Below are 23,505 nucleotides of genomic sequence, written 5' to 3'. Positions count from 1 at the left end.
TGCACTACTTAAGTGAGAACGACCCTTTTGGATTCCCCAGTGAATCTAAGGCAAAGGTTTAGTAGGTTCTGTTCATAATGCAGATGCAATGCTGAGCTTTTCCTTTCTGGGTTTACCATCCAGGGTTGTTGTTGTTTTTTTGGTTATCTGATATCAGAAATTCATTTTTCATGCTCATCGTTACTGATCAAATTTCAGCCACAGTCTAGAAATAAACAACTTGTCTACGGATTTCTAGTATTGTTTCCTAAATCCTGCCCACATATTTCTTACTGCAAAGATACTTAGTAATAATCTGTCTGACCTATTTCTGATCTGCATTACATTTGAAAGCTGCTGACAATAACAGACATATTCCTAACTGACAGGACTAAAAATTCACACAAGGTGGTAATTTTACTCTTAACTATGCCAGCTAACAATTGCATTTTATGCATTGCTAAATATTTGCCTAACCATGCCCCGATCATTTCCAACCAGCCTCATTTCCCCATATGGGAGGCTTTAATAATTTCAAGTGCCTCTATTTAGAAGAATTCTTTTTTTCCAAAACATCACCTATCCCAATTACAATGCCTGTTATCTCCAGAAAGGATGGGGAAAGTTCCCACTCGAAACACTGAACAACGATGCAACGTCGAAGGAAGAAAGGAGGTTTGACTTCTTCATATCTCTACTGCGAGTAGATATATTACTGGACTGATATTTGTAAGTTTACTGACCTCTTTTTTGACACTGGACTTTGCAACTGTATTATCCCTGGACGGACTGAACTAGTGAATGATATATGGACTGTTTGACTATGCTATAACTCTTACTGGAATAAACTATTTAACTAGCACAGTTTATCTGTTTTACTGAGTGTCAGCTACAAAAACGTTTATCTCACATATTTTGCCTGCCTGCCTGACTGCCATGCAGATTCTGCTAGGGTGTATCCCTAACACTACAATTTCGAAAAGGACCTAAGGTTAAAGGGAAGAGGTACATGCTACTTAAAACAACAATGGTCAAGTTTCCTTCCATTGTCCTGAGCTGAACATTAGGTTAATACAACTTGTCACACAGCAATCTTGATCTGACACTCTTTATGTGATTTTAGTTCTCCCCTTTTCTAAAAATTTCTTCACTTCACCTCTGCTCATCTACTAGCCATCTAAGATAAGGTCTAGTCTTTCTTGGAAAGCACACAATGTTACCATTATGTCCTATATGTGCCTTTGTATGTAGGACATGCATTCTTTTTTAAAAACTTCCAACCCATTTGCCACAAGGGAATCACATTTTAATTTGTTTTAAAGAACAACATGGTTGGAAGCTCGAGCCATTTACCACCCCCAGTCTGATTCTTCTAGTGAATTGCCACCATTCTTTTTTTTCCTTGCATAAATAATAATATAGCCTGCAGTCCAACTTCCAATGCCTATAAATTTTCTATGTAGATTTATATTTGTTGACAGACATTAATGCCTTTTTTTTTTTTACAAATGTTATGAAAAAATTAAACACCTTCTCCCTGCATTTCCTCGTATTTCATTTGGGCGTTTGTGAACAGCTAAACAAAACCTTGCCTCTTCCTGGTATTAATTAGGATAACCATAGGGTACATGTGGGTAATAGGATAATTTCTGGATTACAGAAAAGGCAGATAATCCTTCTTCTGTAATTCAACTTGCAGATTAAATGTTGGGCCTGCTTGCTCAACTTTTAGCTACAATTTAGTGCAATATGACTAATGTACTCCATCTTTTGTTTCTACTATAGGTAGCCCTTGACTTACAACTATTATTTTGCCACTTTGTGAAGTTATGATAGCAGTGAAAGTAGTGACTTACAATCAGTCCTCACACTTATAAGCACTTCAGCATCCCTATGATCATATCATCAAACGTTTGGTGCTTAGCAACTGGTATAACCATAGTGGCAGCATCTTGTGGTAATATAATGACCATTTGCAACCCTCCCATCTGGCTTCCGTTAAGCAAAATGATCTTAAGTTAAGTTGTGAGTCACATAACAACTGCAGTGATTTAGTTAAGAACTATGGCAAATGTATTCATTTATTTAGTGAATGGCAATGTTACATTAGCCACGAGACTACAACACTAAGACAGAGTTGTAGTTTGGCTGCCTAAAACTGCTTAGCCCTATTTGGTTCATGCTTGCGTGCTTTCCAAGGTGCATCACAGCTAGCTCAGCTCCAGAAAGAAAGACGAGTGGCTTTCCTGCAGCAGCATCTGGAGCTGTCTCCCATCACTGAAGCCGCCTCATGAAAGGGAATTGCAACAAGGAAGGTCCAGCGCTAGCAGGATTCTAACCATCTGCACAAACTGACTCACCAAAGGGGTACCTATTTATCTACTCGCATATAAGATGCTTTTGAACTGCTAGGTGGACAGAAACTGAGGCCAGTGATGGGAGCTCACCCCACCACACAGGGCTAGGTCTTAAACCACTAGAGCAAAGATCATCTCTAGTGTCATTAAGCTTTGCACCTCTAGACTGTGACACAAAAGGTAGTAAAATCAGGTTTGTACCTCTATGAATACTTCTGGAGGAAAAGTGCATGCTGATTTTTTTTTTTACTGCTGCAGTTCCTTTGTATGTTCACAACTCATGGTCCCACTACCCATGCTGCCCAAGAGGTTCCCTCCAGGGCAGCTTTCAAGGATGGAGTTGGACACCCTCCTTCTCTGCTCTAAATGTTGTAGGTGTCCTCCAGGTTACAGCATTCTCCAGCCAATGCTGAGAATCTTGAGAGTGAATCCCACATATCTAGAATAAAGGACATCCAGGTTGAGGATGGTTGTTCTGCAGAACTGGAACTCAGTTAGACATAAATCTGGATCCAACTCATTGTTTGTGAAGAATTCTACAGGACTCATAAAAATGGAAAATAGACATAGTCAGCCTCTCTTACTTGTCCCATTGTTCACTGGTTTTTAAAGACATTTACCCCTTGTCAATAACATCTTATAAATGAAACCAAAAAAAAGGAATTGATTGTAAATTTGATAATGGCAGCTAAATTAGTGATGGCTAAAGATTGAGGACAAAATTGGGATATTCAAAGAAATGAGTGGTATAATGAAATTTGGAGTATAGCAACAAATGATAAATTAATAACAGAAATTAAATTTTTAAAAAGGGGTGATTAAAGCAAACAATTATAATGAAATACGGAGTGATTTTAGGCAAAGGAAATAAACCTACTAAAAATATATGTTGTATTGGAGGGGATAAGGGCACAATTGGAATATAGTGTATATCTTTTAGTAGTTATAGAAGAAGAAATATAAGAAACGAAAAAGGTCCCCGAGGGTGGGGTATGTGCACTATAATATTTGTATTTTTCCCTTTTTTGTATTTAGATATATATGTATTATGTTTGTATTATTGGTATTGAAAATAAAAAATATATTATAAAAATTTAATAAAAAGGAAAAAAATAACATATTATATCTTCCCCTTATTTGTGTTTGCATTTAATTTGTCTGAAACCACATTCAGGTTTTCTGTATGCATGTGAAGGGGAGGGGGCATAAAGTATAATTTAATATAACTAAATACAATTGCAGGATAACAAAACTGGAATAACAAAATCTCTGTGTGAGATATTCTTCATTACCACCTCACTTTTCTTAATAGCAGGGCCCTCTCTTTATCTTTATTTACTGTGGGATCCTAAATTGCAAGTGATATTATCTCTATGCAAAGAGATACATTCAAACTGCTACATTGTTTTCTTATTTTTATCTTCTGAATCCGTGAGCTTTAATTAGTTTTGGTTCTAAATGACAATTGTGATTTTAAGGTGTTAATTATCCTTTGCAAGGTAGGGAGTGACATTTTCTTACAGTGAATTTCACCAATTGAATTCAGTTGCCCTAATTGACCTTAATTTAGGAAAAATCTCTTAGCTGAGATTTTCCTGCAACGGAAATGAAGCATCTCCCACCTGTCTGGAACAGGGAAGATGCCTCAGGTCTGTCTGTCTGTCAGTCATCTATCATATCTCTGTATCTGTCTCTCTTCCTCTCCCTCTTCTATTTATTTTTAACAACAAAGATAGGAATTTTAAGCAGTCATTGGGAAAAATATATTCTAGAATTAAAATAAGGATTTTCCAATTCCCCCAGAATTGTGGGAACTTTAAAGAATCAAATCCATTACTTCTGGTTAGATATAAACTATTAAGAGAACATAGGGATGTGGTGGCTCAGTGGCTAAGACACTGAGCTTGTCGATCAGAAAGGTCGGCAGTTCGGCGGTCCGAATCCCTAGCACTACGTAACAGAGTGAGCTCCCGGTACTGTCCCAGCTTCTGCCAACCTAGCAGTTCGAAAGCATGTAAAAATGCAAGTCGAAAAATAGGACCACTTTGGTGGGAAGGTAACAGCATTCTGTGCACCTTCGGCATTTAGTCATGCTGGCCACATGACCACGAAGACATCTTCGGAAGCGCTGGCTCTTCGGCTTTGTAATGGAGATGAGCACTGCCCCCTAGAGTGGAAACAACTAGCATGTATATGAGAGGGGAATCTTTACCTTTACCTTATTAAGAAGAATATATCAATGATACTAACAGGTACAGTTTTTCATAATTTCTGAATGTTTGTAACTTTTATGAAGATTTTTGAATATCTTTATGCTCTTATAGTTTTTTAATTGTAATTTCTGTACAGCTGGTCCTTGACTTATGATCATTCATTTAACAATGGTTGAAAATTATGGCTGGAAAAAAAGTGACTTACGACTTGTCCTTAAACTTACAACTATAGTACCACCCCTGGTCACATGATCATAATTCAAGCGCTTGTCAACTGATTTGCATTTATGATGGTTCCAATGTCTGGCAGTCACGTGATCACAGTTAGCAATCTTCACAGCTGGTTTCCAACAAGTAAAGTCAATGGAGGAAACTGGATTCATTTAATGACCACACAATTCACTTAATAAGCATGTGATTCTCATAACACAACCACAGTTAAATCGGTGATAAACTGGGTCTGGTCATGTGATGACTCAACTCAATTCACCTAGTGAGCAAAATTCTGTTCCCAATTTTGGTTGCAAGTTGAGAACTTCCTGCATTTGGTTCATTATAGCAGGGTTGGGTTGAAATCAATGTTGATTCAACTTTAGCGCACGTGTTAATATGTACACACACACACACACATATATATACAAGCTGATCCAAATCCACTTAAGAAGCATGGCATCGCTCTGATGATACATTACCTAATATTACTTAAAGGAATCTAGTTATCTCTCCACTCAATTTCATTCAACCTTGGAAATCTTGTTACTCATTAAATTAGAATAATTAGTGCTAAGAGTTTTGCCAGAAAAGCCTGGGAGTGACTGTACATCATTAAACTGCATTCCTCCTAAGGTGAAGCTCATGGAACAATGCCTATCTGAGGTAAATTTATTGTAAAATATGATCCAGTCTTTAATTTTATCTCCTTCTTCATTGTTTGCTCTCTCTTTTTTTGCTAATAATTGTTGAACATTTCTGATGAGGTGGATCACTGATATGCAACATAATGGATCCAAGAAATTGTTGAATCTTATTCTTCTTTGGCAACCTGGAAACTCTGTTGTATTTAGTTCCAGCTTTTGTGATCTCAAAGCTTAGCTGTTTTATTATTTCTTATTAAAAAGCAGGGCACATATTTTTGAGGGAGAAGGAGCTAGATGAAAGGATATCTGTTCCAATGGTTATTTCACTTCTACCCATACTTGGGTTCCTATCATCTCAAGGCTCTGAAAATCATAACATTAGAATAGGTCTGTTTCAGAGGTGGTATTGAGCAGGTTCTGACCAGTTCTGGAGAACCGGTAGCGGAAATTTTGAGTAGTTTGGACAACCGACAAATACCACCTCTGACTGGCCCCACCCCCATCTATACTTTTCCTCCTGAGTCCCAGCTGATTGGCTGAGTCTTCTTTTGTTGCCCTGCACAGGAGAGCAGAGCTGGAAAGCAGGTCAGTGGGGTGGGGAGTGAATGGGGATTTTGCAGTAACCTTCTCCTGCCAAGTCCACCACTGATCTGCTTCTGGAATTATTTCATAGATGGGCTTGAAGAATGCATCCAACATAACATTTGTTTTCTCTACATAGATAATTCTGATTGTACTGTTGGTATATCAAGGTTCTCTATCAACGTCAACATTATATCTCTGGGTGGAGAAGCACTACCCTCAGGCGAATAGCTTTGCAATTTGGGGATCCTTCTGGATCTATTGCTTCTGCTTAAGCAGCAAATGGAAGTCTTAGTTAGAGGGTGTTTTTAATCAGCTTAGTGTGCCAAGGATGACCAGACCTAGTACAAGGCAATCTAGCCTTGTACCAGGTCATGTCTTCTTTTCCATTCAGTTAGACCATTGCAATGCAGTCTCCATGGGCCTGTCTTTGCAGTCTATTCAGAAGCTACAATTCATCTAGAAGCATACAATTCATCTAGAACAGGTCTCCAACCTTGGGAACTTTAAGACTTGTGGACTTCATGAGGATGCATGTGTGTGTGCCGGTGCTCAGTGACCATTTCCATGGTCCAGTTGAAAACCCCTCACAGCCTACTAGTGGGCTGCATGCCACAGGTTGGGGACCCCTGGTCTAAAGCTTTGATGTTTGGCACCTGGATATCTGTAGAACTGCTTACTGCAATATGAATCAACCCAATCCATTAGTCATCTAGGAAGAAACTACTCTTAGTTCCCCCCCCCTCTTCTGGGAAATAAAGGAGAATATTTGTATCTAAAGGTTGAAATGTGGGGTCCTTGATGCTCTCTGAGCTTGCTCGTTTTCTTGCAGATGTTTCATTACCTAACTAGGTAACACCATTAGTATACAGTGCTGTTTGCTGTCGGTTTATATTCTCCAACTGAACCTAGTAGATGCTACTTTTCAGTAGCAGTGAGACTCCTGTGGAATAGGCTTCAGTAGCAATCAAAGGGTGAAAACCAAAGTATTGTGGAGAGTATTCTAATTAACTTGGGAGTGTCAGTCCTCTTTCTTTTTAATTTATTATTATTTCTTGCTACAGTTTTTATTTTGATAGATGTTGACTCTGGTTTATTTTATTCTGCTGTTAATTGTTTTCTATGGATGTTTTAATGTTTTAATATCATGTAAGCCACTGACTATCTCTTGGATTGTAATGAGGTGGAAATGAAATGAATAAATGAATGAATTCAATATCACTCTTGCTCACTGCCTCCTATCATTCCCTTCTTGATGTACACAGTTAATTCTCCATGATTTTTGATGCGCATTTGCTGAAGGTGAAGATCCCACTATCACTGCTTTAGAACAAGTATACATCAGAACACTGCTTTAAAACAAGTATACACCAGCAATTGGTTTTGCAGATATTCACCAGCATCTTAAGGTTAATTATGTCAACGTGCAAGAGCTCAGGCCTCCAAAAGTAATTAGGCAACTATAATGCTGGATCTCCCAGCCAGAGAGTGGCAAACAATGGGTGTCCAGAGAAACAATTATATTCGTTTCCTTCTTCCAGTGGTTTCTCAGTGGGAAGTCACCATGGAAGCATCTTCAGAATCTGAAAGGAAGGAAATAAATATATTAAACTACAGGTAGTCCACTTAATGACTGTTCAAAGTTATGACAGTGCTGCTACGTACAAGTGATTCTCACCCCCTTGACTATTGCAACATCTTCACAAACACATCATCAAAATTGGGCCCTTGGCAACTGGCATGTATTTATGATGGTTGTAGCATCCTGAGGTCATGTGATGGCCATTTATGACCTTTCCAGGCAGCTTCTAGCAACCATGTCAAAGGTGGGAACTGAATTTGCTCAACAACAAAAAATGATATACTCAACGACTACAGCAAAAGAGGTCATAAAATTAGGTGTGACTCATTTAATTACCACATCACATAGTAATATAAGTTCTCATCCTAATTGTGGTCATATGTTGAGGATTACCTGTAACAGACAAAGAAAAGGTGAGGCACTTCTCTGTAGAGCTTCCTTTATTCTCTATTCTCTTTACTAATGAGGCTTAAATATATGCAATAACTGATCAATAAAATATTGTAGATTCTTTGTTTCCATACTTACAATGCATTGTTTATAATACATCATTACAAGAGATGTATAGTAATTTTGGGGGGACAATATTTTTAGAAAGATTTTTTCTAAAATTCATTGAAATGAAAATAGATAAGACATTATTGAATTAAAGCAGGGAGATGTATTTACATACATAAACTTTGCTGGAGTGATGGTTATCTGCAAGCATAAGTGCTTTTGTAACTGTAAGCTAAATTGTTGTAAAAGTCAGTGCAATCCTGAATAAGAGATTCATCTAAGAGACACCTAACCGCCCTCACTTTCAGCTTACACAACACCTTTGGAAAAATCACATCCACTCTTCATATGCATTTCAAATACTCTACGAATACTGATTCTGTAGAACCTGCTGTCACTCATGGAGCCTCTGTGGTTTCTAGCTAGCTAGTTGAGATATTTGCACCATGAAAAATGCAGAGAACTAAGCATGTGTCAATAATCTTATAAGGGCACCATTCAGGAATGTTCCTGACCCAGTTTCCCAACTTGCTTGGGCGGCTCTTTGTGAAATTCCAGTTTAGTTGTAAAAATTCATAGCTCCTCTTTTTTTGTCATTTGGCTTCTTCTCTATCAATTTCTCCTTTCTAAATTTTCTTTTCCTTAATATAGCTTTTGGGTTCTCATCTTCTTTCTTGCCACTGCATTGCACCTTCTATTTTGTTGAACGTTCACAATATATGTAGAATGAATTGAATATGAAATGGGAGGATGGCGCCATGCTTTATGTGCTATAGTTGTATAGCAAGGAGAAATGTAATAGGAAAGATCCTAGACGAAGAAAAGGATATATGTTTGTGGGTGGGTTGGGGGCAGAGGTGGTATTCAGCAGGTTCTGACCAATTCTGGAGAACTGGTAGCAGGAATTTTGAGTAGTTTGGAGAACCAGCAAATACCACCTCTGACCGGAGATTTTACAGTATCTTCCCCTGCCATGCCCACCAAGCCATGCCCACAGAACTGGTAGTAAAATAATTTGAATCCCACCACTGGGTGGGGGAAAGGAAAAGTGTGATGGTTTGAACAAAAATGTTCTCCCAGGTAGAAAAGGGTAAAAAGAAGGGGCAGAAGGAACAAAATTGTAAATGTTGTTTTGTCCCTAATTTCAACGAGTGAAATAGTATTATGAATAATTCCAAGAATATCTTGTTATGAAGTATGTCAATAGCTTGTATGCTAGATGATTTATGCCAATAAAAGTGCCTCATTGCTATTTTAAAACCCTGCATCAAATCTTTTTATTGCATTAGACAATAAGGTAGATATAGATAAATATTTAAATTCAGCCATGTAATTAGATATACTAGATTGCTTGGAGAATAGGAAGAACATTTCCCAGTCATATCAGTTGCCACTAGAGTCTTCCACATCATACTGTTCTATTTTAGGACAGTTCCTAGGATAATGCAGCTACCCTTGGCCCACGATTACAGGAAGGGATGTAGCCATATTGAAGCATTATAGAGAATGGCTATATTCATGCCTCCTATCTACTTTGAACGATCTTTTTGTAACTCAAGATGATGACCAACAACATAGTGAATGGACTTCATTATAATGGTTATAGGTGTACATTAGAAAACCTCAAGGAGTGGCCTGGGACATATCATCTGGGAAAAAGTTTATCTGCTTGTATATGGTTGTTAAGAGGCAACACTGACTTGATGACACATAACCAACCAACTAACCAACCAACCAAACAACCAATTTGTTTCTCCCATCATCTGGGATCAGATTTTTACTCTCTATCTACCACCTATTTATTGCCAGTTATGTAATTTCATTTTGTCCTGGAGACGTGTTCTTTCCTCACCATAGATCATGATATTAACAGTTATAGTCTACTGTAGTGGTTGCCCGCCTTGGTGGCTTGACCGGGAGGGGGTGGGGAGAGGCAAAGCAGCCACATGAGTGGCGGGCTGGTATGTGCATGCAGCTGGATTTACATGATTAGCAGGTCAGCGTGCATGTGCATGCTTGTGCAGCAGAACTTGTGGAAGTCAAGCTGCATGCATGCATGCGTGCACCAGCCTGCCACTCATGTGGCCTGGTTGTGAATAGGCCGTGGCCTGGCAAGGGGCCATGGTCAGGGAGTTGGGGATCCTGGGTTTACCACATTGTACCTGAAAAATAGGTAATTCTAACAAGAAAATAATTACTGTTTGCGTGTGTAAAATAAAAAGAGAAGGAGAGAAAAACCAGGAACTGTTTGTACTGCACTAAATGTATAATGGTTGGTTACTTCATCTGGGTTTGTGGTGGTGAAGTATGACTCTGCAGATATTTAAAAAAAAAACACCTCACAGTCCTTTCTTGTTTTTTTATTCAGAAATCACATTGGGTGGAGCCTGGAACAAGCATATATGATTATTGTCTTTTGGGATGTGCCAAGGAAGAGCAACAACAGATCTGAGTGTTGTCTGTCTGTCAACTAACTGCTCAATTGTTTCTAGTGTTTATGAAAAGATTATTTGACAAGAATGGAGACCACAGAAGAAAAGGTAAGGAAGACAACGCTATTGCTTTCTATAGATATATATTTCTTGAGGAAACTCTGCTGAGAAATCATAACAATTAGGTACATTCCCACTAATCTTTCAGTCTGAATTGATAAATGATATGATAAAATGCTGACCCTAATTCAAACTTTGAATAATTTCTGGGTGTTCTGATAAATGGATGGGTTCTCTGTCTCTACAGGAAGAAGATGTTACTAGGTGGGTTTGAACATTATAAAATTGGTTGGGCAATGAAAGGAATGGCTGAAATTTTATTTAAATCTTATGGACAAAGCAAACTTCTTCAGAATGTCAATCCTTGTTGTAGACCTATTATTTTAAAAGGATAGGAGTAGAAAAGTGATTCAAGAAAGTTGAAGACTTATACAAAGTGTCCTTGCAAAAAATGCCACATGTGCCAATAAAACAAAATAAACTAGTAGCTGGGAGAAGGCTGATTGCCTTTCAACATCTCAGTCTTAATTAGCAGGTTTGGGGAGAAAATCTGGCTGTTCACTTGGATTTCAGCACATTGTTCCATATTCATTCATTCATTTTGTTTCCATGGTGTTGGTTTCATACTGATAATTAATCCTGTTTGTTTGCTTTTTTTGTTTTTTAAAAAAACTAGAAGTCTTTTTGAAACTATCAACGATAGAATTTTGGAACACTGCAAATTATGTATTATTTTTTAAAAACCAAGTTATAAGATGTACCTACCATTTTATGAGGTTGCACCCTGTTGATTTCTTGGTGGCTGCCCGCATCACTCAAACCCATGTGATCGCATCAAACGAAGTTGGTGTCTGCTGCATTTCAAATTTTGCCATTTAATTATGAAGGGGCACACCTTTTTGCCTGCAAAGAAAAAACTAATTCCTTTTATTCAGTTCTCCATTCAATTGGACTTTTTCTTTTTTCTTTTCTTAGAGTTTTTGAACACAATAAAAAGGAAAAATAAGAGAGTTTTTTTTAAAAAGAAAGAAATGAAGTAAAAAGAGAAAGAAAATGTAAATTATGACTTCTGTCCTTCTTTCTATCCAGTAGTTGCAGGCTCACTCTTTTCCTCTTTAATCTTTTTAGTCCTAAACATCATCAATTTGGGCTTTTTTTCTTTTTAGCAAAAAATCCACATAAAGTTTTCAGTCTTTCCAATAAGTCTTTATATTTTTTTATTGGCTTTTTTATGTTTCAAAAGGAATGTAATCTTTTAAAAACATACCTAACAAATATCTAGCTAAAAACATATTGAAATGTGACAGGAATGCACAGATAGCAGAACTTGTAATTTAAGTCTATTGTAGCTGAGATCTTAAAAAGCAAAGGAACTGAGAATGGCAACTCAAATTTGGGAGTAATTATTGGGAGAGATGACTGGGCAATTCCAATAAATCCCCTTCGATGAATTACATTTAAAACCCTATATAGAATTAACTGAAAGAAAATTGAAGATCTTTACAATGCAAAATAGAAAAACCAATGCATTTTAAAAGAAAGCGTGTATTGTACATGTAGCTGTAAAATTAAAAACCTGTGATGCACATATAAAGTCCTATATGCATAAATTTCCAATTTTTATGGGTTTAATTAAATTCTTAAAAATGACAATTATAATATAATTTTTATATATTTGAGGGTCTTTAATTCTTTGCTGGTATTTTTATTCCTTCTGATATTGGTCTAATTCTTATTTAGACACCAAGTCAGCTGTGAGAATTATTTTGAATCAGTTTCTTCATAGGCATAAATTGGCATACACACCATTTTATATAACTGAAAATATTCCTATAAATTTTCTACTACCTAAAAACCCTTTGTTCCAATATTCTGATTATCAGAATAATATCAGACTATTTTTAAATTTTTACATTTATCAAATATAATAGGTAGTCTACCTTTTCACCACAATTCCAAATAAAATAAAACATTAGCATTGAAAAATCTATGTTATAATGAAGCCCACATTCAGACATACTCTTAATTTCCCTTTCAGTTCCAGTCAGGAGAAATGTAGTTGTGTCTCTGCTTAATTGTATAAAATAGAAGATTGAGCAGAAATATATCAGATTAGATCAGTAATTTTTCTCTTTTGTAAATATTTTTCTCTAGGGAAACTAAACTGTCAGCTGAACCATTTAGTAATAGTACTTAGACCTCTTCACAGTGCTTTTACAGCCCTCTCTAAGCAGTTTACAGAGTCAGCATCTTGCCTCCAACAATCTGGGCCTTCATTTTACCCACCTCAGAAAAATGGAAGGCTGAGTCAACCTTGAGCCTGATGAGATTCGATCTGCCAAATTGCAGACAGCTGGCAGACAGCAGAAGTAGCCTGCAGTACTACATTCTAACCACTGTGCCACCATGGACTACTTGTTTTGGGGAGTGTATGGTTAATGCTATAAAATAGCTCTGCTGCAAAGCTGGACAACTTTCTTTCATGAAAGTTAATCTTGGAGAGGAATACATTCTTCTGTGTGATGATTGTAGTTCTCCAGGAGCTTGTCTGGTCAGATTTATACACATTTGGATTCAATTGAGGATAGTAAAGGTTTCAGAAAATGTTCAATGTTTATTGTATTATAGGAACCCAGGCCACAGGAGAAATGGGCAAGCGCCTGCAGAAAAAGCTCCATTTGCTTGAGCAAGCACATTCACACAAAGCTTACAAGCAAATGGAGCTTTGCGTGTGAGTGCCCTCCCCTTGCACAAGTGGAGCTTTGGGTGCAAGTACTTGCTGCTCACTCTAGTGGAGCTTTGCACATGAGCACAAACAGCCTCTGCTCGAGCGCGAAGCTCCATTCACACAACTAAAGGGCCCACGTATACGCCACTGGCACGAATGGAGCTGTGAGTGTGTACGTCTGTCACTCACATGTCCCCCCTTGCACTGTGCTGGGCTGCCAAGCTGGAAAGGTTGGGGACCGCTGGCATAGAACATATTGTAGTCAGCTAGGAACGAGCAGATTCCCATCTGTGTCAATGTGTATATATATTCAATTCCAACTTTAACTGATAGTTTAAATAATTTGAAAGTCAGATACCAAAATGCCATAGTTATACAGATCCTGCATATATGATTTCCCAATATACATTGTTTTATATGCATTTGAGGGACTCTGTGTATTGTATGCTTTATATGCAATTAACTAAATGTATTGATTAGACAAACAAATGCTTTAAAAAAACCCACAATGTTCTCCAGTCACTTGCTCAGAGATGTTTCATTACCTGACCAGGTAACATAATGTTTCCTAGTCAGGTAATGAAACATCTACAAAGAGGTGGACTAATTTATCCTGAATGGGTTTTTGGGATGGATGTTTTTTGGAGGAGAGAAGACAAGAAACTAGGAGCCAACAACTACCAGAGAACTGGAAAAAAAAATAGTACAAGGATTATAGGAGAAGTTAATGGATATGCCTCCCTGCAACAGTAGGAGATTCCTTAATTATTTTCCTTAGCAGGATATTAATATTTAGACAAGAGAAGATGAAAAGTGAATTGTGCACTTTTGCTACCGTAAAGCTCATTTGAAACTCTGTTTAATTAGTTATATAACTGCAATTATATATGCAAAGAACATGCAGCTGGCAGTTCAGCAATTTCATACAGCAAGTTGATGAAATCAGATTTGGAAATGCTACCTTGACTATCACTCACATATATGCTGTATTTCTTGGGAAGATGCAGATTTCTGTGCTACAATCAAGGAAGGTAATGTCAGGATTTGAGTAAATCCATGAAAAACAGGAAGGGTGGAAGAAGACCTTAGGGCACAGACCAAGAACCAAGGTTCATTTGTGCAGATAGGTGTACAAATGAGTGTGAGATGATATAAGTACACATAGGTACACATAGGTCACCAAATTTGCTAAGAAATTGCTGATCAATGAAAAGGTCTGCAATTTTGATGCTAAAAATAAGGCAACTTTGCCTGGGAAAAAATTAACTTGCCTGGTTAGTTCTTTAATTTCATGTTCTATAGTTTATATAAGAGGAACTGAAGCTACAATTCTATAGGCACCTTTGAAGGGAAATAATTAATGGTGTGCATGTTAAAAAATGGAGCAACTATATTTTTATGCTTTAATTGAATGCATAATGAGTGCTGGAATTTCTATTTGCAGGGCAAATGTTGCACTTCTTGTTTTATGATCTTAATTTCTATAACTTCTCATTTATTTCTATTGTAAAAAATGATGAAAGATAATAAAATGGTTGCATTACAAAATGCTAAACATGGGAATCCTTCCAAGCAATAAGTATGGCTTTCTTTTGTAAAAGCATCATTAAAGAAAGTGAGACAAGTAGGAAGCCTGGAAAGAGAAGAATTAAAATTCTGTAAGGTTTTAAATACAACACACTTTGACTTACAAGGCAAAAATTATAACTGGATAAAGACATCCTTTGTGAGAAGTACATAAAAATGAATCAACAGACTTTTGATAATCTGATCCATAGGAGGCTTTATTAAGGAAAAATACTGCAGTATGAACCCCTCTACTCCAAAACCATGTTTAGCAGAAAAGGAGACATTTCCATTTAGAGAATACAGCTTATATAGGTTTATCAAATCACATGGTTACATAAAACTTCCTGTTTCCCATATATGGACATTATACAAATGTTTTCTTAAGAAAGTTCCAACCTTCCATGGGAAACTCCCAACATTCTCATTATAGTCAGATTTCCTGTTATGCAAATTCCAGAAGATTATAAGAAAACCATTAATGTGGCATCTAATGTCAGAGCATCCCAGCACATACCTCTAACTTATGCCAAGTACATAGTTTTGCAATCTTGTATTATTTCTAGCAGAAAACACATTACATAATGGTCTGAGCTTTAAAAGTTCAGACTGCAAACACAAAATGGCTTCAGTTCGGCTCTTCACATTCTCAGATATAATAACCAAATTTTCACCTATAACATCCTTAGATAGAAGTACATCATTAATACAGCATTTTAGAAAGAAAAGCTTTTATTATGTCTCAATTTATGTACATTTTGATACTTTAATTTTGGACGTATAATAATTCAATTTCATTGTGTGAGTGTATGTATACACAGAAAATGGTATGCATGAAAATACGTATGATAAGGAACCCATCTACAGGAATGGAAAGTGTATATAGAGTATTTGAAATTCAGAGTTGAACTGTTGGATCCTTGGCGCTCTCTGTGCTTGGTGGTTTTTCTTGCAGATGTTTCATTACTAAATTGGGTAACACTATAGATGCTAGAAGGGAGTGGGATTTGCTTTTATTTTTATATATAACTGACTTGCCTGCCGGTATTGGTGGGAGTGTTCTTGGTGATTTTGATTACCAACTACTGTCAATAGCTCCTTGATTATCATTTACTTCTTGTTTAATTGTCTAATATTAACTTTGGTGTTAATCTCTGCAATACTCAAAGTAACTCTGCAGAAAAATTAATTACCATGGTCAGATTTTGAGAATCTACCAAACTACCTATTAGCAATATAGATTTTTCCAGAAATCCTAGAATTTCATGTTTCCTGAGCTTGCCAGTTTTACAGAGCTTAATATAAAGCTCTTTCACATAAACACATAGATTACTTAACATAAAAATAAAAAAAACATATATCAGTCAAGTATCATATAATAACCATCAATGATTCCAAGAGATGGGCTCTATCACACAGATTATTGTATAACCATGGTTATCTCTACATTTATTTGCAAATTTATTTATTTGCATAAGGAAAGTAACCTGAATTTGGAAAATATAATAATCTAACTACTGAAGATAATAGCATCTGAACATTCAATATAGCAACCATAGCTCTGTAGTATAGTGATAATAAGGAAATAAATTGGAAAACACCTGAAAATTTAAAGAACAAGGGAAGTATGCATTTCATGAGTTTTAGGGCTACTAAACCAGGATGGCCCTTCCCTTTTGCACTACACTAGAACTCCATAGCAGCATCTAAGGATCTTTTACAGGTGTGCATTATAGGGAAATATAATAAGCAGCCTATAATAAATAGCAATAGCACTTAGATTTATATGCCATTGTATTTTATAGCTCTTTCTAAGCAGTTTACAGAATCAGCATATTGCCGCCAAATGAAAGGAACATGGATGGTGGTGTACAAAACCACATGATAGATCCTAGCAACTGGCTCAGGCCCTCATTATTGGCTTTGTTTCCACTGCAGAACCAACTATTTCCACCATCCCTGCTGTCTGTCAAGATTCTGAAAGCCAGTATCATCACCACTTATACACCATGTAAGTTCCTGGCATGTTACGGTTGAGAATTTAAGATATTTTTTTGTGACTTAGAGCAAAATAAAATATAATAAACTTGATTGTTTGCAGCTTATACGGGATATAAAATGTTTTTTCTCAACAGCATCTCTTGCTTTTATTTCAGATTTTTCCATGATTATCTACCATTAGTCTCTAGGCTTCTGTTTCCTATTAACCCAACACTGTTTCCAACCCAAAAGCAGGACTACCAGTATCAGTTTTTGGTTTCCAATACATTTCCTTCAGTGAATCTTCAAATAGTCTCTTCTGGAACCCAAACCAGGACATGCTTTCTTATTACATTTTTTCCATGAAGAGAATCGGTCTTCTTACCCAGTTTGCACTGCTCCTATTCTCTTTTGATGTTTTATCTCATTAAGTTGAATCTCATTTCCACTAAACAAAATTGTTTCTAAAAATTCGACATCTTAATAAAGAATTTCTCAGAATCTAAAGTGCTGAAAAATCTTTAAATTATTTAATTCATTTATTTATTGCATTTTTAGTCTGCCACAATCACCTTGACTCTTGGTGGCATGTATTTCAGAATCAGAACAGAGCTGGAAGGGACTCTGGGGGTCTTCTAATCTAGCCCCCTGCTGAAGCAGGAAACTGCATACCATTTCAGACAAGTTACTGTCCAGTTTCTTCTTAAAAACCTTCAGTCATGAAACACCCACAACTTCTGGAGGGAAGCTGTTCCACTGGTTAATTGTCCTCACTGTTACGAAGTTTCTCCTTCATTCCAGGTTGCTTCTCTCGTTGATTAGTTTCCATCCATTGTTTCTTATTCTGCCCTCTGTGCTTCGGAAAATAAATGGACCCCTTCTTCTTTGTGACAGCCTCTCAAATACTGGAATACTATCATGTTCCCCGCCCGCCCCCCAAGTCCTTCTTTTCTCTAAACTAACCAAACCCGAATCCCACAACTGTTCTTCATATGTTTTAGTCTCCAGGCCTTTAATCATCTTAGTTGCTCTTCGCACTTTTTCCAAAGTCTCATAATCTTTTTTGCAATATGGTGATCAAAAGTGGATGCAGTGTGGCTTTACCAAGGCTTTATAAAGCTGTAGCAATACTTCACGTGACTTTGATTCTATGCCTCTGTTTATATAACCAAGGATTCATCAGCTTTTTTGGCTGTTGCTGCATACTGCTGGCTCATGTTTAAGTGATCATCCACTAGAACTCCAAAGTCCCTCTCACAGTTACTATTTTAAATTACCTTTTAAAGACTAATAATATATAGATTAATGTACAGTATAACAAATAGAATGTAGGTATCTTTAGAAGTAGGTGGCACTCTTGACCCATAGGAATTTAGCTATTATATTTCTTTTGTTTATTAAGATGTGCTGAATATTTGAAAAAAGCAATTACCAATTTCTTCTTTTTCCTGCTGTAGATTCCACATCTGATTGTTATGTGACTTTGCATCTGCCAACAGCATCACGGGAGATATTCAAAACCCAGACTGTCAGGAATTCTTACTACCCAGTCTGGAATGAAACATTTTATTTCAGGATCCAAACCAAAATCAAGGTAGTGTAATGTAGTTGCAATGCATTCAAATTATTTGACAAGCTTACAGGATAAACAAATCCATAAAATGTTGTTGCAAAACAGACTTTTCCAAACAAGACTGTAAAATTAACTCCATGATTTGATATTTTGAAAAGGAAAACAAACTATTGAAACCTTTGTTTTCTATCATTTGGAGATGCTTGTATGCCTGAAAGTACGTATCAGAAGTTTTGTGTGTAAGTGCAGAGATCAGATAGCTAATGCTTTATGTTCAGAGATTACTGTTAATCCATTGCAAAGATTGGAAATGAATACTCTGAGATAGCTGGTAGTGAAACATATTCCATTACACATATTTAATGTGAGGGTTTTAAAATGCAGTGACATCTGTTGTAAAAGAAAAGAAAGAATGCTAAAAATTTCTTGGAATTTAATAGACAGTTTTTTTTCTTGGCGCCTTTTTCCTAATATAATATCCCCAAAAACTTACGGTTAAGTTTTTAGGTGAATTTATCATCTGTAACAGCTTCCCCGTTGATTATCCAAAATAAGATTCAGATTGTGTGTGTATGTGGGGGGGAGATAAATGTGATAAATAAATAGATACTGTACATAAATAAATAAATTAGCAGATGTACAGAGTTAATGAGATTGACTAATTAGATTTCTTACTTTGAGTATAATCAGTTTTCCTGGTCAATAGGCAAAATTCCATCAATTTGGAAGAAAATATTACAGCGAAAATATCTACATTGCCATCAGTAAAAAGGAGCATGCAATTGCCATTTCTTCTCTTCTGTTCCTAGAATATCATACAGTTGGAAGTTTGCAAAATTGACCCAGACACCAATTGTGATATCCAATTAATTGTTCTTTTTGATTTGTCAAAACTCCAGTCCGGAAGTCCAGTCCTTGAGAAATTCTCCTTAAAACCAAAGGTGAGGGGCAAAAAATTATTTTGCACATAATGTAGGTAACATGTATTCTTTAACTCTAATGGATGTTCTTTTCCCAAGTGTATTAAATGGTACGTTTCATGGGTTTTGTGAAAGGAGAGCACAGAAAAGGATTGTCCTTAAAAAGGGGTTACGCTTCATGTCATATCAACTTCCTTTCCTTTCCTTTCCTTTCCTTTCCTTTCCTTTCCTTTCCTTTCTTTTCCTTTCCTTGTCAGGGTTCTAGTTCACACTGGAATCAAAACTTCAAGGCAGGCATGTTCCTCAAAGTATAGATTCAGGGCTGACACCTTTCCTCTCCTCTCCTCTCCTGTTTGGTGGACTGCATATATTAATGTTGTCTTCGTTCCTGTGCATTTTATAAATGTTTTTCTGTTACCAGACACAAGAACAACCTGATCGTTATGATTTTCTAGAAGTGGAATTCAAGCTGTCAGATATGTAAGTGTAAACATGAAGTCATTGTTCATGGTTTGGGTCTTGGAAAATTCATCCTTTGAATTATTCAGCAGATAATTAAAAAGAGGAATTGTTTTGGGGGTATTTGGGTATCCTATTCTATCTTACCTTACCCTGTTCTATCCTATTTTGTTTAGTAAGCCATACAATTCTGCAATGATCTATTATGGAATGCCATACAACTGTATTCTGATACATTGCCTATGTTTATGTAACATAATAGACTGAAACACAGATCTCTGTTCATATAACATACTGCATCCAAATAAATGAAACATAGTATGATGTAACTTTGCTCTGATTTATACAATATGCTAAACTAGGAGTGTCAAACTCATAGCATGGCAGCGTCATGTGACGTATTGGGACTTTCCCCTCCTTTGCTAAACCGTGCATGGGCATGGCCAGCACATGACTCATCTGGCCTGTGGGCCGGGAGTTTGACAGCCTTGTGCTAACCTATGCTGCAGTTCCTGCAGATATTGAATCTCTAATTTTCCACCCCTATTTTAGCTTATATTATAGGAAACCAACCATTTGGAGATTCTACTAGCTCTTCTACGTAGTGTTCCATAATTAGAACAGAATCACCCTTCCAACTCTACCTCAGAATAAATTCCTTCTCCCCAAAAAATTCCCCCAAAGATGTCCAGTTTTGTGGCTGTTGAGTCTGTTTCCTTAACAATGGAAGTGGCCAGTTTCTCTACTGCATTGTCAGAAGCTGGATCCTGGCATGCCAATTTGATTTGGACAAGGACCATTAGCCACTAATTCTGCATTATTCTGAATTTAAGGAACTACATTTCTTATTTTTGCTTATAGATTGCATATGTTACAAGTTACTATATAAAACGGGGTGCGGGGGGAAGGTCAGTTTCTGGTCTATTTGATCATCAAAATATTTTTTCTTTTTCTTTTTTGCTCCTATAATAATCAATAGGATCTTTTCATGGTGACATCACTTCCTGTAATGTCTCCATCTCTATTCGAGGAGGTTCTCTAGGCCAAGCATGAGACCTAATCCAGATACTTTATTTTTGTAGATGGAAGAGGAAGGAGCTTGTTTTATTTATCAAATGTATAATCTGCTCTTTTGCTTCTATGAGCATTGATGGTGAACTTACAAAAGAAATAAAAATACAAAAAGTGTTTAATTGACAAGTTATCTTATTCTTTAATTTGGTGCTGTACTGAAGTACTGCTGGTATTTCTTTTTACGTTTTGGATTACTGTTTATTATAGTTGGTTGTGCAGTGCGGTGGCCTAGAGGAAAAGTTCCCAGCCCCACACTCAGGAGGCTGAGAGTTCAATTCTAAGCAGGGACAAATGTTTCTCTATTAGGGAGTAAAGAATAACTCCACACAGGTGTCACCAAGGACGTCTGGCCACTAAATGGTCAGCTCCATTCAGTTGCCCGGACTCCACTCCAATACAAGGGATTACAGGGTCATAAAAAGAAAAAAAAATATTATGGTTGGTTACATAGTCAGCCAAATGTTTAGGTTGGATTTGGCACTTTTATTAACCTATCAAGCCCTTCCCGAGGATCTGGTATAAGTAGAGGTTGTTGAGATATTGTTAGATATGATTTCCAAGCAGAACTGCCCATTTTCAATTGATTGAGGGTGACTTTGTCAATGGGAATGGTGTTCAGGTGATGCTCCAGTTGTTATTATTGTTATTATATTTTGGACTTGGCTTTTCCACACTCCATTAAGTTTTACTGGTGCCACTTTAAATTCAGTTCATGGACAAATTATAAAAATGTACGGAGTAAAGAAGTTTACTCTGCGTCACAGTGCACAAACATCTTAATGATTTATCTGGCTGGCAATTTATAGAATAGGAGTGTCTGTAGCTGTTTGTATTGCCTTTCCTGTTTTTGTCAGTCGTTCACAAAGCCTTATTTCTAAAATAGTAAAGGATAACAACCTTGGTCTTATTTGTTCTTTTTTGTTTATTTTTCTTCCCCCTGTTCTGCTTTTTAGGCCAGGTCCTCCCGAGCAACTAATTTCCAATGGTGTCCTAGTGGTAAGGATTCTTCTTCTGGGGTCTTCGGGAAGTTTGGTACTCCTTAGAGGTTTTGAGTCCATGTTAACCACATAGGTTGGAAAATCTGCAAGATGCAGGTTGAGAAAAATGGGTATATGCCCTCCTTTTTCTCCATTAGGAAGCACTATATTGTGGGATATGATGTAATGCAAAGAAATAAATAAAGTTCTAGACACAATGTTGTATCTTTGGTTTTCACAGGCCTGTGGACTTTCCATTTTGGATGTAAAAGTGAGCAAAGAGGATAACGAGAAAGTATTGAAAGGTATATACCTTGTTTGTATATGTGTGTGTGTCTATCTTTTAATGTTGACTCCTGCAGTTTTCCCTGCAGTTTTCCAGCGGTCTGCCGTTGCCTGTGTCCTAGGGCTGAGAGGGTAGCAAATAATTGTCACATCACCCTGGAGGCGTTAATTATAAATACATGCTGATTGTCCAAGGCCCAAATTTTGATCATGTGATCATGAGAAGGCTGCGATGGTCATAAGGCAAGGACCAGTCATAAGTCACTTTTTCAAGGCTGTTGTAACTTTGAACGGTGGCTAAACAAATGACTATAAGTCAAGGATTACCTATATCCGTGATAGGGAACCTATGGCACATGTGCCACAAGTTGCCTCACTGCGCATGCGCGTGCCTCAGAGCTGATATTTTTGGGGTTGGTTTGAGGTCTTTTTTGGCCTCCCAGGCCTGAAAAGCCTTGCAGAGGCTTTTTCCAAGACTCTGGGAGGCAGAAAAAGGCCTCAAACCAGCCAAAAAATCAACTGTGAGGTGCAGTGCAGGTAAGGGAGGGGGGATTATGCATGCATGCACAGGTGGTGTGGGGAGGGGGACATGCATTGCATTCTGGGTGCTGGCACGCGAGTTTGTGTGTGCTGGCACACATGCAATTTTTGGCACAGGAGCCCAAAAAGGTTAGCCACCACTGACCTATACCAATGATGGAAAACCTTTTTGGCACCAAGTGCCAAAAAGGGCGGGTACGCACACATGTCAGGGACGTGCCCTGGAAAAGAAGCTGCCTAGAACTTCCAGTTTCCAGCATGTGCACACGCACCAGCCAGCTTGTCTTTCAGTTACTGGTACACATGCGCACATGACAGTCAGCTGCCCAGCGCACATGCACACAATGGAAAATGGAAGACCAACTCTTCCAGTTTCCAGCAATGCCACATGCATAAAAAACAGCTGATCATCATGCACACATGTACACCAGAAACCTGGAAGAGGATTGGGCGATACTGCATTTGCCAGCCGACATGGTTCCACATGCCACTTTGGGCATGCATGCCGTAGGTTTGCCATCAGGGACTTATACCCTCAAGGGCATTTGTGTGAGGTTTTTTTTTTTGAAAAATCTGTGCCATGACCTCATGACTCCTCTGTGACTTTTGAACTTGCAACTATCACTGGGATAAACAATGGAAAAGTAGAATTTGCACTGTGGCTTTGCAATAAACATTGTGAAATCATTGTGGTTTCTAGAAGTTGCTGAGGCCAGCATTCTAGAAAGAGAGGGTGCCTGTAAGGGATATCAGAAAATGTCTAGAGATCGAGTGGTGAATTGGTGAGAGTACTTCACAATTAAAAGACAAATTACTCTTCCAGTTTAGGTCTCTTCTGATATT

At 37.3% G+C, this 23,505-nt stretch overlaps 1 protein-coding gene across 1 annotated transcript in view; it reads left to right on the top strand.

The window, feature by feature from the left end:
• Positions 1 to 10,510: 10,510 nt before the first annotated feature.
• The window catches only part of LOC113438593 (cytosolic phospholipase A2 beta-like), a 38,567-nt gene continuing 25,572 nt past the window's right edge, over positions 10,511 to 23,505 (top strand). Inside the window, exons 1-7 of the mRNA XM_087921781.1 lie at positions 10,511 to 10,608; positions 16,793 to 16,865; positions 18,292 to 18,428; positions 19,217 to 19,348; positions 19,749 to 19,807; positions 21,814 to 21,856; positions 22,079 to 22,142. Of these exons, the coding sequence (XP_087777907.1) occupies positions 10,588 to 10,608; positions 16,793 to 16,865; positions 18,292 to 18,428; positions 19,217 to 19,348; positions 19,749 to 19,807; positions 21,814 to 21,856; positions 22,079 to 22,142 (529 nt within the window). The 5' untranslated portion in view covers positions 10,511 to 10,587. The remainder of the gene's footprint in view (positions 10,609 to 16,792; positions 16,866 to 18,291; positions 18,429 to 19,216; positions 19,349 to 19,748; positions 19,808 to 21,813; positions 21,857 to 22,078; positions 22,143 to 23,505) is intronic.

The sequence above is a fragment of the Pseudonaja textilis genome, chromosome 1 (genome assembly GCF_049901715.1).
Source record: "Pseudonaja textilis isolate UNSWEBS1 chromosome 1, rPseTex1.2, whole genome shotgun sequence".
NCBI lineage: Eukaryota > Metazoa > Chordata > Lepidosauria > Squamata > Elapidae > Pseudonaja > Pseudonaja textilis.
Note: the sequence above shows the minus strand (reverse complement) of the source record. Positions and strands in the feature narration are given on the sequence as shown.